General features: G+C 49.4%; 1 protein-coding gene across 2 annotated transcripts; it reads left to right on the top strand.

Annotated features, from left to right (window-relative positions):
* The first annotated feature begins 11696 nt into the window (after positions 1–11696).
* Positions 11697–13966, top strand: LOC100281063 (uncharacterized). Of its 2 annotated transcripts, NM_001371855.1 has the most exons (3): positions 11872–12365; positions 12496–12625; positions 12763–13866. In NM_001371855.1, exons 1-3 carry the CDS (start codon positions 12233–12235, stop codon positions 13490–13492), a joined length of 993 nt encoding a protein of 330 aa, NP_001358784.1. In that variant the 5' UTR covers positions 11872–12232; the 3' UTR covers positions 13493–13866. The 2 variants fall into 2 exon arrangements, with proteins under 2 accessions (XP_035816462.1, NP_001358784.1); XM_035960569.1 differs by having other exon boundaries at positions 11697–12365; positions 12496–13966.
* Positions 13967–17382: the final 3416 nt, after the last annotated feature.

Genomic DNA, 17382 nt, shown 5'->3' with positions numbered 1-17382 from the left:
ATTTGTAGTATGAGACAGTAACAGTCTTGGAGATACTCTCAGGCACCGCACATGCAGCCGCACTTCCTATCCATCGTTACTACAGACCGCCGGAGCTGGATCGCCATTTGCTGACCTAATTAAATCACGCATTGATCAGACGGTCTGGTGCGGCGTACCATCATCAGTTACTCAGGTATGGTCTGGTGTAGAGCGTATATGAATGCTGAGCGAAATTTGTGGACGTATTCTCTCCATCTAAGAGCAAGTACAATAAGGTAGTGTTTGGTTGAGTAGCCAAGTAAAACGGAGCCGTTCCATCCCTGATTCTAGGAACAGTGCCGCTCTGTTTTGTGTTTGGTAAGCTGGAACGGAACAACTCTGTTTTTTGTTTGGTTGCAGAGTGAACTGGAACAGAGCGGCTCCATCCTTTGTTTGGTTGAAGAGTTACTGACTCGCGTGAGGAGAGAGGTACCTGAGTCGCGTGACTGTGCGAGTGGGCTGGAAACTGAGCGGCTCCGTTCGGTTGATTTTTTAGAGTGGGATGGTTCCGGATCTGAGGAGAATATTCACTAATTAGAGTCACTCCGTTCTAGTTACTTTGTAACCAAACAACAACAAAATTGGGACAGAACGGCTCCGCTCTACTTGGCTCCTCAACCAAACAGGACCTAATCCTCAACCAAACAGGACCTAAGAAGTTGACGTAGGTGGGCTATAACATATACCACATCAAATTTATGGTGTCGTTGAGAAGTGAGAAATGGAGAGAGAAATAGGTTGCTCACTAATAGTAATAGCCCGCTGAAAGTAGACTAGTCATCGACTCCATGAGAGAAAAAAGATAAGTCGAGTATTAAATATATAGTTTGCATTATTATATGACTAGAACTTTAGTTGATTACACTTAACATGCCAAAGTCATAAAACCCATGATAGGCTATATTATTAAACTTGCTCTAACAATAGTGTCTTTTTTTTGTAAACAATGGTGTTTTGGTACAACGAGTTTTAAAATTAATGAAAAAGTATTTTGACTAAAATGGACTGAAATGATCAAGATGGCAAAATTTAAAGGGAGTGATTTAGGCTAGCTAACTTAAAGATTTCTCGCAGCAATCAAAACCTATATACTGTATCACACTGCTAGGCGTGTGTAGCTAGCTATCCAAGTGCGGCTTGTACTCCTCCTTACTACTCCTGTGCAGTGGAATCTCTAGTATGTTGACTTGGCGTCGCATGGGCTTTACTCCTGCGCGTTGACCTGCATCTCCTTCTTGCTTCTAGATTACCGTACCGACCCACAGGTTGGGCAAGCGCAGGCGGCCGGCTCGCGCGCATGTGCTGCAGGGTACCAACACTCTGCTGCTGTTTCCTGGATGCATCGGTCGGTCGGTCGGTCGGTCTCCTCCCGCGCACCGCACTGGCGAGTGGCGAGTGGGCGCCGCGCCGGCCTGCGGGTTTGGTGCACCACATTAATAACTGCGCGTATACGTACACTGTACGTATTGGTCTATCTATGGCGCTTATTAAAGTACCAAGGTAACACGAGGCATTCATTGCCCTGGCTACTGCCTCTGCCTCTCTTTATTCATGTGCCCTAGGCTGTGCCTACTCTGTCACAGGGATCGTCGGCAGGCTGCACCGGAAAGCCCCACTTTTATTTTTATTGTTGCGTCGCGTCCAGGGGATGGCGGTCAGAAACCGGCGACCGTGTGTGTATCTCCAACTGATTGGATACATGAACAGGTGCGGTGGAGCAAACACTGATCCTATGGAGAAAAAAAATTAGCCAGACGTGGCTCAAGCCCGACGGGGGTGGAAAAAGAAAGATCGAGGTTTGTTAGCGTACTCGTTTAGACTTAGACTCAGACTCATATAGACTCGGCTTGCCTTGAAGAAGCTGTATAGAGAGACGATAAAAGGATGAAGAGTAATGTGATGGGAATTGAGATCATTTTAACTTGACTCGCGTTTGGTTTGGAGATCCAGAGTCAGTGTCAAAAAATATTTTTTAAAAAATAGTGAATGAGGTTATCCATCAAAAAATAACGGACGGGGTCAGCCCAGAGTTGATCCTGTCCCATCCCTTATTGACATTAAACCAAACACTGCCTAAGAGTCTAAGTTTAGCCTATTTTTGGGACTTGCTCAAGCAGCAAGCCGAGTCGATCCGACTCGGTTAGACACACGAGCCGACCTAATAATATGGCGTTATATTGTCACACTATTACGTTATTATGTTATAATTTATTTTCTTTTGTTATAATCTTAATGATAAATATAGTTTAAAATATATTGTACATTGAAAGAGTATGAGAGATGCAACTTGTATTGTATTGATCATCTCTGGTGTATAAATACAGGAGATGGCTCCGCGCATGCCGCCTTGGGCGGGCATCGCGGCCACGACGCGCGCACGGTGCGCTGGTAAGTGCGTGAGACTCGGTCTCCTAACAAACTAGGCAACGGCCTCTAGAGGATAAGTGATCAGCCACTTTTACACCCCTCCCCCCCCCCCCCCCCCCCCCCCCCCCCCCCCCCCCCCCCCCCCCCCCCCCCCCCCCCCCGCAGTTCGTGCGTCGTCGACGATGCACAAACTGGAGCGAAAATCTTCAAACAACGTAGTTGGCAGCCCTTTTGTCATGATGTCTGCGAGCTGATGACGAGCCGGAACATGTGCGACACGAATGTCCCCAACAGCAACTTTCTCGCGAACAAAATGAATGTCCAACTCAACGTGCTTGGTTCTTCCGTGATGCACAGGATTCTGGGACATGTAGACGGCCGAGACGTTGTCGCAGTACACGATTGACGCCTTGGACACCGGGTGCAGCAGCTCGCCAAGAAGATGACGAAGCCAACAACATTCTGCTGCGACGTTGGCCACACCCCTGTACTCAGCCTCCGCGCTCGACCTAGAGACGACGGGCTGGCGTTTGGACGACCATGACACCAACGAGTCGCCCAGAAACACACAGAACCCGGACGTCGAACGTCGAGTGTCGGGGCAGCCCGCCCAGTCGGCGTCGGAATAGCTCGTGAGTGCTAGCGTAGAGGAGCGATGAAGTTGGAGACCCTTGCACGATGTGCCGCGCACATAGCGCAAGACCCTCTTGACGAACATCCAATGCATGTCTTTGGGATCATGCATGTGTAGGCACACTTGCTGGACGACATAGGTGAGGTCGGGTCGCGTCAAGGTTAGGTACTGGAGTGCGCCAAGAATGCTGCGGTAGAAGGTTGGGTCGGCGACTGGTGCTCCTGTGTCGCTTGGAAGCTTCGCCTTCGTGTCCACCGGCGTGGTCGCATGCTTGCAGTCACTCATGCCCGCGCCACCAAGGATGTCGTCGACGTATTGTTCTTGCGAGAGGAAGAAGCCGGTCGTCGAGCGCTTAACTTGGATGCCGAGGAAGAAGTGGACGGGGCCAAGATCTTTCATTGCGAACTCGTTGCGGAGCCGAGTGACGATGTGTTGCAGAACAACCGATGATGACGTCATAAGCACGATATCGTCGACGTATAGAAGAAGATACGCGACGCCGTTGCCTCGACGGAGGATGAAGAGCGACGAGTCTGCTTTGCTGGGGACGAAGCCTAGATGGACGAGGTGCGTGGCGAAGCGCTGGAACCAAGCGTGCGGCGCCTGCTTGAGACCGTAGAGTGATTTCCGGAGCAGGCAGACGTCGTTGGGGCGGGAGGCGTCGATGAACCCGGCCGACTGATGACAGTAGACGCGCTCCGTAAGCTCGCCGTGAAGAAATGCGTTCTTCACGTCAAGTTGGTGGACCGGCCAGTCGTTGGCGGCGGTGAGGTGCAGGACGACACGAATCGTGGCGGGCTTGACCACCGGCGCGAAGGCCTGATCAAAGTCGAGACCAGGCCGCTGCGAAAACCCACGGACCACCCACCATGCTTTGCGACGTTCCAGTGTTCCGTCGGCGTGGTACTTCTTCTTGAAGATCCATTTCCCTGTGATCACGTGTGCACCCGTCGGACGGGGCACCAGCTCCCAAGTCTGAACCTCGTCGAGCATGGCAGCGTGCCACGCAGGGTCGCTGACTGCAGCGTGGACGGAGCGAGGAACATCGTCGACGTCGGCGATGTTGGCGTAGCGGGGATTCGGTCGAACGATGTCGGCGCGACGACGCGTGATCATGGGGTGGCCAGGCGGCGCCGATGGTGCAGATGTACTCGGTTGGGCATCCGGAGGTGCTGCAGGTGGTGGCTCAGGGGGACCAGTGCTGGCCACCGGAGTAGGCGCGCCATGGTCAGCAGTGGAGGTAGGTGCTGGCGTCACGGAGGCATCTACTGAAGCCGAAGAGGTTAGGCATGACGTGGTGGATGGCGGGTTGGCACCACCTGGTGGCGTGAAAGCCAGCCCATGTCGAGGTTGCAGCACGACCGGCACTTGCTCAATGACTGTAGTCGGCGGAGGGGCATTTGTGGGTGTCACCTGCTGTTCCTGGCGAAACGGAAACACAAATTCGTCGAAGACAACATGTCGTGAGGTGATAACTCGGTGGGAAGCTATGTCATAGCACCTGTACCCCTTTGTATTGTCAGGATAACCCAGGAACACGCACGATACAGATCGCAGCGCGAGTTTGTGCGGCGACGTGGCTGTGGTGTTTGGGAAACAGAGACATCCGAAGGTGCGCAGGTGTGTATAGTCCGGCTGGACACCGAAGAGGAGAAGATGGGGTGTGGCATGGCCTCGGGGTGTGCAGGGCCGCCGGTTGATCAGGTGAGTGGTGGTCTGCAGTGCATCCGGCCAGAAGCGCAGAGGCATGTGAGCGTGAAGAAGCATGGTGCGGACGCAGTCGTTGAGCGTTCGGAGGATGTGCTCGGCACGACCATTTTGCTGGGAAGTGTAGGGGCAGGTGAGACGCAGAACGAAGCCGTGTGCTGCGAGGAAGGATCGAATGGCATGGTTGTCGAACTCCTTGCCATTATCAGTCTGGAACGCAAGGACCGAGCGTCCGAACTGAACCTGGGCGAAAGCATGAAACGACACGAGTGTGTGAAGCACATCAGACTTTCGGCGCAGGGGAAATGTCCACGTATAGTGAGAGTAGTCATCCAGAAGCACGAGGTAGTACTGATAACCTGAATTACTCAGCACAGGCGACGTCCACACATCACAATGCACAAGACAGAAAGGAAAGGGAGAGACTGTGTTTGATTCAGAAAACGGAAGACGAACATGTTTGCCAATGCGACAGGATGCACAACTATGATTATTTGTGGGCTTATAATCAAAGACAACGTTATTGAGGAGACGCCGGAGAGCAGGCTGGTCAGGGTGACCCAAACGAGCGTGCCACTGATCGACGGAGACCTGAAGGGAGACATCAGGTGGCGAAGACGATGTGGAGCGCAGGGGGTACAAATCGCCGGTGCTATTACTTCGGAGTAGAGTCATCCGGCTGTGTAGATCCTTGATGGAGAAACCAAAGGGGTCAAATTCAACCGAAACGGAATTGTCGCGTGTAAGCCGACGAACGGAAACCAAGTTGTGAATCAAGGATGGCGAAACAAGAATATCACGAAGAGTAAGGGAGGGGGGAATAGCAGCGGTGCCCGCACATTGGACAGGCAGCGAGGCGCCGTTGCCGACAACAATGCGAGAGGTGGAAGGAGTAGTGGAGGAGAGTATACCGGACGAGGAGCCCATGTGTGACGACGCGCCGGTGTCGAACACCCAGTCAGAGGCGCTGGGCGGAGTGGACTGGAGGGAGAGGCCGGTCAGCGCCTGGTACAGCGCAGGCGGGAGCTGGCCGGCAGGTTGGTGGAGCGCCGCCATGGACTGCTGGGGCTGGACCCCTGGACAGGCACCAAGCACGCCAGCCGTAGGTTGGACCTGTGGAAGACCCGCGAGCGGCCAAGCCTGGACCACACCGTGCCAGGGGTTGTCCCAGGAGGCGGCCGTGGGAGTGTCGCGTGACTGGCCACCAATGTGTGTGCAGCCCTGGTTGATGCGAGGGCGGCTGTCCTGCTTCTTGCGCTTTCCGGCACGGTTGTCGTTCCCGCCGGAGTGCGGGCCATGGGTCGGCGGAACGGACGGAGAAGTAGGAGGCGCGAATTCGGCGGCGGGAGTTGTGGGAGATGTGCCTGTGGAACGCGACGAAGAGAGCAGGGCGGTGGCGGCAACCTTCTGAGCCCGTGTGTTCATCCAGATTTCCTCCTGCAGGAGGAACGACCGGGCTTGGCGAAACGTCATCCTGGGGCGCGCGGCGGAGATGGTTGTGACGCAGTTGGCGAACTTGTCGTTGAGGCCGCTGAGGAGGCTGACGACGAGGTCGGGGTCGGAGACGGGAGCACCGACGTCGCGGAGCGTGTCAGTCAGGACCTTGAGCTGCCCGCTGTACGCCGTGATCGTCATGTCCCCCTGGTGAAGCCCGTGGAACTGCTGACGAGCCTGGACAGTCCGATACACAACGTTGTCGAGGAACTGGTCGGTGATGGCGGTCCAGGTGGTGTAGGCATCGTCGGCCGGCTGGATGACGGCGGAGAGGAGGTCGGAGGAGAGCGTGGTGTAGAGCCAGGAGACGATGCAAGTATCAATCTGCGTCCACTCGGCGTCGTCAAGCATCAGGTTAGCGAACCGAGTGCCGCCGATGTGGTCGAGGACACCGAACTTGCGGAAAGCGATGAGGAAGAAGGTGCGCCATGTGCCGAAGTTGGAGTCACCGAGATCAAGCGTCACGGGAACGTGGGACTTGATGTTGATTAGTTGAGCGGTGGCAGCCGAGATCTCTACTGCGGTAGCAGCGGCGAATAGATTGGTGCCCGACGAGCTCGAGCTGGCTGACATGGCAATGGACGAGGAAGGGATAGGCAGCGGAAGAGACAGAAGGATCAGTAGACGAATGATACCATGAAAGAGTATGAGAGATGCAACTTGTATTGTATTGATCATCTCTGGTGTATAAATACAGGAGATGGCTCCGCGCATGCCGCCTTGGGCGGGCATCGTGGCCACGACGCGCGCACGGTGCGCTGGTAAGTGCGGGAGACTCGGTTTCCTAACAAACTAGGCAACAACCTCTAGAGGATAAGGGTCTGTTTGGTTGTCTGGATGGATGGGTCTGGCTCGTATCTAGGGAACCTAGCTCTTGGTAGCCTGGCTGAGAGCATGCAATATCCGTACGTTTGGTTGCTTGTATGAGCTTAGCTTGGCCCATGCGAGATGATGTTTGGTTGCTTATATAAATGCTTGATGCATGAGCTTAAAAACTATAAAGTTTTATTATATTTTCATGTGATGATGTTGCAATAGTCTATAATATGTCATACAAAGCCTTAATCCACTTTTAAATAAATTAACTTTATTTAATAGACACTAATTACATGTTAATCTGTCATTAGGAAAGACTAATGGTTGCACCGGCAGAGCCTGGCTCTGGAGAAACGGCCAATTCCTACGTATCTCGGGAGCCAGGCCCAAGAGAAATCTTTGCATCCCGCGAGCCAGGCTGAAGAGGCTGATCAGGCAACCAAACAGAAGAAAGCTGCATCCCGTGAGCCTGGCCAGACCATATGCAGGCAACCAAACGCACCCTAAGTGATCAGCCACTTTTACATACATATTTTTTATTTGTATATAATGAAAACATTTGGCGGCTCGCAAATGTGAACCAGCTCAAACCGAACCATAGATAGACTGAAGATGGTGCGCTTGAAGCCTCGAACTCGCGAACTGAAATTTGTCGTGTAACTGTGATAGGAGTAGGTGTACCAAGACTCGGGTACCAAAAGCCAAAACAAGAATCCAGCTAAAGGCGAGTGACGCTGCTGCGTGTGTACGGGCCTTTTGCGACAAATATGGTTGCTCATGCATGCACCCAGCAGACTCTTCGTTAAATGACGATGGCCAGCTAAAATGTCACGGAAACATCAGGGAAGGAGCTGATTTTCATCCTGTGCCTGTGTCTCAGTGTCTGTGTCTACCTTTTCCTCCTGGCCTTCCGTAGGACCAAGGGCGGCCTCTATTGATTTTTGGGATGGCAGATGCTAGACACGTGTTTGGATCGACGGTTCTTCCAGTTCGAGCTGCAGCATGCCTGCCAACCTACATATCGCCGGAAAGTGGAAGTAGATGAGGGAAGGAGGGAGGGGACTAGGGGAGGCAAAGGCAAGGACGGCTACGATCATCAACCATGCTCCACGCACGTACGGAAGCACGCACTTGGCCCTCATATACGTAGCAATGCTCCATGTTTACCGGGTAGTAAGGTATTTTTACAGTTTTATTATTGTAACATCATCTCTGCTATATAAAAAAACCATCGTTTCCACGGTGATCTGCTCTATTTAGATGGTAAAAGAAAACTAAAATTATGCACAAATAAAGATTCAACCCGGGTTGTCTCCAAACCCATGTTCACCCTCGCCTAAACAATATGGCACACACATTTTTGTGTTTTATACGCTATACTGAAGTGGAAATAGAAAATATAGCAACGTACGAGTACCTAATTAGTGATGTGTTGAAACAACTATGGTATTCTAAGTACAGAGATGCCTGATTGGACATTATAATGCATTATTCTTAATAACATGTTTTTTGTAAGGTTATTATTTTTTTAGATTATTACATATTACGCTAAACGTCGTTGTTTTTTCTTCCGACTGGCGTTCACTTATCCTACGCGCATATTTTTTCCGTACTTCCACGAGAACACCATTTTCCTCTTTCTAATCATGTGTCGTCACCGTTCCGCCACCGCTGCTACCGTCGAAACTGCCGACGAAGATGCTGTCGTCGTCCACAAACAACATACGAGGAGGAACGACAAAAGAAGTAAAGACAGGTACACGTGTCTTTCCTTTACTGGGATGGTTTTTTTAACCATCCTTAAGAGAGTATAGTTCACCAAGATAGTATGCCAATTTGGTTGGACAAAAAAACTTAGAAATTTATGACGAAACATATAAATGGACAATTTTCATCTGTGGACTTTATAGTGCCACAATTGAAGGACAAATAGCAAAGGCTAAAAAAGGATTATAATGTGGCCTCCACTATTGATCTGGATATGGACCGGTCTACTAGAAATTTATAGAAATAGAAGAACAAGACCTTCCCTTTGTTGAAGATTGTTCGTTAGTGTTTGTACAAGATATGTAACGAGATCAAAGTACCAAGTTGGTGATGGGAGTCCTAATTCATCCACCCTCTTAGGCGTCACTGTTTCGTACAGTAGACACCAAAGTACCAAGTTGGTGATGGGAGCGAGTCGGTACCAGGTTGTGTACAAGTCCAACTTTATATTTACAAGTGTGTTATTCTTATTTAATAAGATCTTTGTCATATATGCGTTTTTAGGATCTTCATGTCTTTGGGCTTCCTCTTGGTCTTGATCGTTGAGTCCTTGGTTCATGGCCGAGACCTGGGGCCCTTTTATACATGCTTTGCTTCATAAAACTTAATCTAGGTACTCATGTTATATATTTTTGTCGGTAGCCCGAGTCTTATTTAGTTGAATCATTGATTCAAGGAAACAGTCCTGTAAATGTTCTTGAATGACTTGAAATATTGTGTATGTATTGATCTAGTTTTAGTCGAATCTCTGGTTCATTTATGCAGCCCCCAAATCTATAAACTCTTCTTGTAAATTATGATTTCCACGTCACTTTGTTCATTTGTCTAAACCACCATTCCTTTTAATGAAGTTGTGTAGATCACACATACCAATCACAATATCTCTTTGTGTGTCAACTAGGTAGTATGAAACATATTCAAATAAAATGGGGAACACGTTTTTAGAACACCACCGACACATTCAACATGATTGCTTAGTTGTGCATGCCTTAAAGTGAATAACTCTTTTGCATTACTTGGTCTCCGATTATTTCTACCTTACTCTTGCAAATGATACGAACATTGTGATACATGTCAATAAATCTTGAGGTGTTTGCATACACCCTGCATCCACTAAATAAAATTTACCAGTCGGGACTTAAAAAAACCATGAGCTAAATACTCGAGCATCTACAACTGACCCTTCCCATCCCGCACTAACATGTTCAAATTGACAATTGAAATCAAATCATGTGCAATAATTACATTTTGTGTCAGACTGCCCTTTCTGTTATGATATGGATCTTGCAAGCTAGAAGACATGGTAATGGGTACATGAGTTCAATCAATCGCTCTAATACAATACTATAGTGAAGTGTCAGTAACAGTACTATACATAATGTGACATACTTGGAACTCTACAATTTAAATTACCTTGAAGTATATATGACACAAACTTTGGGCTGCTTGGTATGTGTATAGAACGGGGCGTTGGTTGGAGGCAATTGTATCAACCTTGAATATAGTGAAAACAATAGCTTGAAGAACAAGATTGAAAGACCAACTACGGAGTAGTAGTAGTCTCGTCGTTATGCGCGCTAAGGCCATTCCTAGACCGAATAGCATTTATTGAAAGACAAAATAGAAATATAGCTAACTGTTCTCTCCAACTGGAGTTTTTCTATTATTGCTAAGGAGAATATGTGTCACGAATAATTTCTACTAGCACGCAGAAAAATCCTTTATCCGTGTGAAATCCTCGTCTAGAGACCATACCCTTATGACCTTAGAGAAGAGAAGTTCATCTGCATGCCCTTCTTTGTTGAAAGGATGGAAAGTATGAATAGGTGTTCACTCGTGAGAATAACTGCTACCTAGCCACTGCTGGACAGTATCCATTTCATCATCATCTCTTCTCTTTCTACCAAAGAAATTTCTCTACAAACATGTTGCAATTTTGAACTCACTAGCTATTGCCCACCAGAGTAAGGGTGTGTATAGAAACATCTATACATACAACACAGTAACATGAAAGGGGTTGAATATCTGAACATTCAAATCTTTACTCAAATCTTTACCAAAGTTTTGTCTGTTCTATTTAATCTTGTTGATAGATTTATCGGGTCTCCTAACAACAAGAAGTGGTAGAAGCTAGCGATGCTGACACGAGCAAGCAAGAGAGGCTTTCGCGGTGGCGCGACAAATTAAAATAGGGTTTGCGCATGCATGCATCTGCATCCGGAGCCGACGAGCCGTCGTGACTTGTGACTTCGTTGTGGATGACCGAAAACGTCACTGCATCAACAAGCAGTCCTGCGGCAGTTAATGGCGCCTCCTTGACTGGGTCGTCTGGATACCACCGCGAGTACCCATGCAGCGCACAGGCCGGCCCCAGCAATCTCTTGTCCACCAGGAGCGTGGAAATTGAAGGGGCACGCACATGAGATTGCTGCCGCCGGTGGAGCTCGCATTGAATCCACGGGCCCGGGGGGAGTGGGGGGCTATAGCTAGCGAGCGGCAGCCGGGCTGGGCCGGTCCGATCCGGGGCCCCGATCGGCGATCGCATGCGGCGGCCGACGGGATGGAAACCGAGTGCGTCGCATCGCAACATGCCATATGCGGCCACGCACCCGGCGCGTTTAATGCGACGCGGCTATGGCGAGGCGAGGCTAGCGGCAGGCAGAGGCAGAGCCCGGCAAAGGCCCGCGCCCGGCCAATGACACTGTGCTCACTGTACTGTGCAGTGCTGTACCGCCCCACCACCAGGCTGACTTTGCCACGAGCTGAGAGTAAATGCACGCTAGCTACTGGAGTAGTAGTACGAGTACTCATCATCATCATCATCTCTCTCTCCATTTGACTCATCAAGTGAACTACTATAGGCGGGCTATAGCTAGCTTAGCTGCCTTTGCTAGCCCAGCTGTCTCGGCATCCTGGCCGTGGCCGGCGACGGGTTAGCAGCCATAGCCCACACACACAGAGAGAGAGAGCACAGCACAAAAGGTCAGCGCCGCGGTTTGGGGCTCTTGCCGCCACCGTTATATATACACGCCTACGCCAACGCCTCACCCCCCCACCTTGGACCCCTGTCCTCAACCTCAAGCCGCCACGCTCCACCAACACGCGCGCGCTGGCTTCTTCAACCTCGGTTGCTTGCTCGCAACAAGACACGGATCGTCAGAGCAAGAGCTCTGGTGACCTGACGATTCTGCTCTTGTTCTCGTACGGCGCCGGTGCCTAGCGTCTGTAGCCTTTTTGTGTGTGTTTTTTCGCCCATATCTCCCCACCACCACCACCACCAACCTCAGCCGCAGTTCACCCGCGTCACCGCACGAGTACACGAGCAATCCGCAAGCGATAACCTGCAAGCTGAGGGGAAAGGAAGGTGAAGGCCAGCTGTTTTGCTCACGGAGAAAGAGGTTCGTCGTTGATCAACACGGACACACCATGGTGAGGCCGCCGTGCTGCGACAAGGAGGGCGTCAAGAAGGGGCCATGGACGCCGGAGGAGGACCTCGTCCTCGTCTCCTACATCCAGGAGCACGGCCCCGGCAACTGGCGCGCCGTCCCGGCCAGAACCGGTATGTGCTTTACTGCATGCTTATTTCCATCACGCTTTCCACTATCAGTATCAGTATAGTTTTTCTTTTTTCTTTTTTTGAACTACTCCGTAAAGAGCAAGAGCTGATCGGTGGAGGATTTTTCGCGCAGGGCTGATGCGGTGCAGCAAGAGCTGCCGTCTGCGGTGGACCAACTACCTCCGGCCGGGCATCAAGCGCGGCAACTTCACCGAGCAGGAGGAGAAGCTCATCGTGCACCTCCAGGCCCTCCTCGGCAACAGGTACGTACGGCGGGCGCGGATTTATTGGGCACACGGTGTTACAGCTGGCGATCGGAGTAGCTACCTAGTGTGGGATGGGATGGGATGTGATGGCCGATGTGGGTGTGTGGCTCATGGCTTCGCGTGGTGCGGCGTAGGTGGGCGGCCATCGCGTCGTACCTGCCGGAGCGGACGGACAACGACATCAAGAACTACTGGAACACGCACCTCAAGCGCAAGCTGCAGAGCGGCGGCGACGGGGCGGCCAAGCCGCCGGCGCACAGGCCGCCGTCGTCGTCCAAGGGCCAGTGGGAGAGGAGGCTGCAGACGGACATCAACCTGGCGCGCCGCGCGCTTCGCGAGGCCCTCACCCCGCTCGACGACCTCAAGCCGCAGCTGCAGCGCGACGCCGCCGCCGACGCGCCGGCCGCTGGCGCGGGCACGGGCGGCGGTGACAGCCCGGCTTCGAGCTCGTCGGGCGCGTCGCAGTCCTCCCCTTTGGCGCCAGCGGCCTTCGCCGCCGCCGCCGCGGGGCCGTACGTTCTCACCGCGGAGAACATCTCGCGGATGCTGGACGGGTGGGCTGGCCGGAAGGTCCGCGGCGGCGGGACCCCGGGCACCCCCGGCGGTGCCGAGAGCGCGTCCACGGGATCCTCGGACGCGTCGGAGGTGTCGTACGGTGGCGCCGCCGTCGCATCGGCCGCGCCGGCGCCCGCTTGTGGTGGGCCGGTCTTCGAATACGAGGCGAAGCCGGGCGTGCCGACGTCCCATCAGCAGATGCCGCTGTCGGCGATCGAGTCGTGGCTGTTCGACGACGACAGCCACTTGCACCATGCTGTCCAGAGCGCCAGCTTGCTCGATGCCGCCCCCATGGATTACCCCTTCTAGCTCTAGTGTGTCCAATCGATCAAGCTCAAGCTAATCCCTTCAAGCGAGGAGTGTGATTACAGCGCTGTCTCCTAAAGAAAACTACACAGATCCTGCAGTACGACGTCGGTGGCTGATTAATCGATCGGCTAGGTAGCTGATTCAGATCGGTCGCTTGATCAGGTTGTTTACGTGGGATCTGCGTAGTTTTCATTTAGATTCCAAAGAACATAAGTAGAACCACACTTATGCTACTACCCTTACTATGACGACGACGGAGTATGTTCTTGGGCCTTTTTTTTTTACTGTTTTCTAGCCTTTTCTCCAAGTAAAGCTTGGGGTACGTAGATCCCCTTGTGCAAGTTGCATGTTGTGTGGAAAAATAATTGACTCCAGTAATCCTATGTCACATACATGTCATAAATTGTATCGCTATCTCTAACATAGCAGATATTTTAAGTTCCCATGCATGTCTCTCATGGCTTTGGCATCTAATCAATTTTATTTCGTTGTATTTTATTTTGTCTTCTTTATTTGCCACAGTAGCAAGTCTAAACTCCTGAGATGATGCGTGTATAACTATGTAGCGTTCGAAACAAAACAATCACCCGTCGCTCCTGCGTATATAGTTTAGCGTAGTTTTACGTATGTCGTAGCGGTGTTGAGAAAAAGATATAATGAACTTTAAGGGCATATACAATCAGATTAAATGAAGAATCTGTCGAGAGGTCTACAGGCGGGTAAGTGAAAAACAATAAAAAGGCGATTTTTTTCACGAATAGTTCGTCTTTATACGACTCTCTACAGACTCGGGATTGTATAGTACGGTCTTTTAACTACTTCTTGTACTAAAAAAACCGATCCAAGGGCTCAGGATTTTACATGCCTCTAAGGCCATTCTCAGGAAAGGTTTCATATTTATATTTGCTTAGTGCCACATAAGTATGAAACAAATGAAACTATGTATGAAACCTCCCATTGTGAGTGTACAATTTTATTTGGTCTGATTTTATATGCAACATGCAAGACACAACATATCTAGGTAACCGTGTATACCTAGTTTCATCCACATAAACACATTCCATCTCTCAAAATGAATAGGCTAACATGTCACTAGATTTGCTGATGTGTCAAAGTATTTAATGAGAATGAAACTCACCCATTCGTAGTTTTTACGTGCGTATTTGTATGAATGTTGGGTATATATATTAATTGTACTTAAATCAAATGCACTACTAGCGTATAGCCCTTGAGATCAGTTTAGGTACAAAGTAGGCAAGTACTTAGCTGTAGTATGTAGCTAGCCTATGTGCAACGAACGTGTAAAAATTCATGTCATGTCTGGCCTTTAGAAGCTATAGTAAATAATGCGTTCGGTATGGGATTGCCGTTTGGAACGTACGCTATAGCTAGATGTATCAAGTCAAGATGTAAAGTAATTGCCTGAATGTGTATTGTTTGGAATATTCCTGGCTAGACTTTTTTTTCCTCATACAAAGAGAAACGTAACGTGCAAATTGAGTTTTTTGGGGGTTCGCTAGAAAATCAAACAATCTTTCCTGTTGCTAAAAAAACATGGTATCATGAATGCTGGATGGATATCACGAATGCGCATTCATTATCATTGGTATCCATCTAGTATTTAGTAGCCAGAGAAAGCGCAGGAATCCAGACAACTCTCTGGGGATGAGCTAGAATTCAGGAGAAGTCTGAAATTGAAAATCCTCGGAATAGTGTCAGTTCAAAAGGCAAGAGCTAAACAACATTCAAGACTCGTCTGGATGCGCCTGGGTGATGCAAACACAAAATTTTTTCACTTGATGGCAAATAACAGAAGAAGAAAAAACTTTATTAGATCGCTGGTTCGAGACGGTAGACTGCTCACTAGTCAGGAAGATAAATTGCACGAGGCCCATAATCATTTCACTCAAGTTATTGGCAGGGCGGGTGCTAGGCAACGTGCTGTTCGTTGGGACAACTTAGGCTATAGCCCCTTTGAGTTATCAGATCTGGACTCTACGATCAACGATGATGAGATTAAAAATGTGGTTATGGGGATGCACTCTGAAAAGGCACCGGGTCCAGATGGTTTCATAGGGTTATTTTATAAGTGTTGTTTTGAGCTGATTAAGGATGATCTATTCATTGCTATTCATGATTTCTATAATCATAGATGCAAAAGCCTGCATCTGGTTAATGAGGCAAATATCACTCTTTTGCAAAAGAGGGACGGGGCTGACAGGATTGACATGTTTAGACCAATCAGTCTCATCAACAGTTTTATGAAAATTCTAACCAAGATTTTAGCAAATAGACTTGCGCCAAGAATGAACGAGATCGTCTCCACTGCCCAGAACGCGTTCATTCAGAAACGATCAATTCATGATAATTTCCTCTACGTTCAAAAAGTTACTCAGAAACTTCATAAGAGCAAACAGCCAGCACTTTTTGTCAAGCTGGACATATCAAAAGCGTTTGACTCCATCAACTGGGCATATTTGATAGAGGTTTTAAGAGCTTTAGGATTTTCTCAGAAGTGGAGGAATTGGATCGCCACAATTTTGGGCTCTTCCTCCTCCAAAATCTTAATCAATGGCCAACAAACAAATGCAATCAGGCACATGCGTGGTGTTCGTCAAGGGGATCCCTTATCCCCGTTCCTGTTTATTTTAGCTATGGACCCGCTTCAGAGGATGATTGAGATGGCGGCAGATGTTGGGCTTATGGGGCGGGTTTTGCCGAGAGCGGCTAAGCTTCGCTGTTCTCTTTATGCTGATGATGCAGGAGTGTTTGTTAAAGCAGAAAAAGAGGATTTGAAAGTTCTGAAGAGGATCCTGGAAGTTTTTCAAGAGTGTTCAGGGCTGAAGATTAATTTTGATAAAACTGAAATTTTCCCGATTTGTTACCCTGAGACTCTATGGCCAGATCTGATGGATGTGTTCCCTGGCAAATACTCAAAATTTCCGGGGAAGTATCTTGGTCTGCCGCTTCATTTCAGGACTGTTAGGAGAGTGGATTTTCAACCGTTAATCGATAAAATTACTAATAGGCTAGCAGGATGGAAAGGCAGGATGCTCTCTAAGGCAGGTAGGGAAACCTTGGTTAAAGCGGTGCTATCTGCTCAGCCTATTTACCATCTGACGATCTTTCCGGCGCAGAGATGGCTTCTTAAAAGAATTGACAAATTAAGAAGAAGCTTTCTTTGGAAAGGGAATAGTCCAGAATTTTGCAGTGGGGGTCATTGCTTGATTAACTGGTCCACAACTTGTCTGCCAAAGAATAGGGGGGGTCTAGGAATTCTAGACCTAGAGCGTTTTGCAAGAGCGCTAAGACTAAGATGGTTGTGGCTACGGTGGACGGTTAAAGAAAAGGCATGGGCTGGCATGCCATTACCATGCGACAAGGTGGATGTAGATCTTTTCAATGCTTCAACAATTGTGACTATTGGTAATGGGAAGATGGCGGATTTTTGGGGTTCCAGTTGGATTGAAGGGCAGGCTCCAAAGAATATGGCACCAAATCTATACAAGAAAGCAAGAAGGAAAAACATCACGGTGTTCAAGGCTCTTCGAAATAATTACTGGATTCGTTTCTGCGCGCCGTTCACTCGGGAGGAGGAAGTGAGAGAATGTGTCTCACTTTGGCATTCAATCAACAGCACACGCAACCTCAATGATCTCGATGACACCATTATTTGGAGATGGTCGGCAGATGGGAACTACAGTTCAAGTAGTGCCTACAAAATTCAGTTCGCAACAAACTTCTGTAAAATTAAAATCAATCCCATTTGGAAAGCAAAAACTGAACCAAAGTGTCGTTTCTTTGCTTGGACTTTGTTGCACAACAAAATCTTAACTGCTGACAATTTGCAAAAAAGGGGATGGCCCTGCAATCATAATTGTTCTCTTTGT

This window comes from Zea mays, chromosome 7, assembly GCF_902167145.1.
Source record: "Zea mays cultivar B73 chromosome 7, Zm-B73-REFERENCE-NAM-5.0, whole genome shotgun sequence".
In the NCBI taxonomy this organism is placed as follows: domain Eukaryota; kingdom Viridiplantae; phylum Streptophyta; class Magnoliopsida; order Poales; family Poaceae; genus Zea; species Zea mays.
This window is presented reverse-complemented; position numbering and strand designations above follow the sequence as displayed.

Bases quoted from the DNA above. Each gene is read 5' to 3' on its own strand.
- LOC100281063 (XM_035960569.1), top strand. From the start codon at position 12,233: ATGGTGAGGCCGCCGTGCTGCGACAAGGAGGGCGTCAAGAAGGGGCCA. The intron at 12,366-12,495 runs GTATGTGCTTTA...TTTTTCGCGCAG, and splicing joins CGCCGTCCCGGCCAGAACCG to GGCTGATGCGGTGCAGCAAG.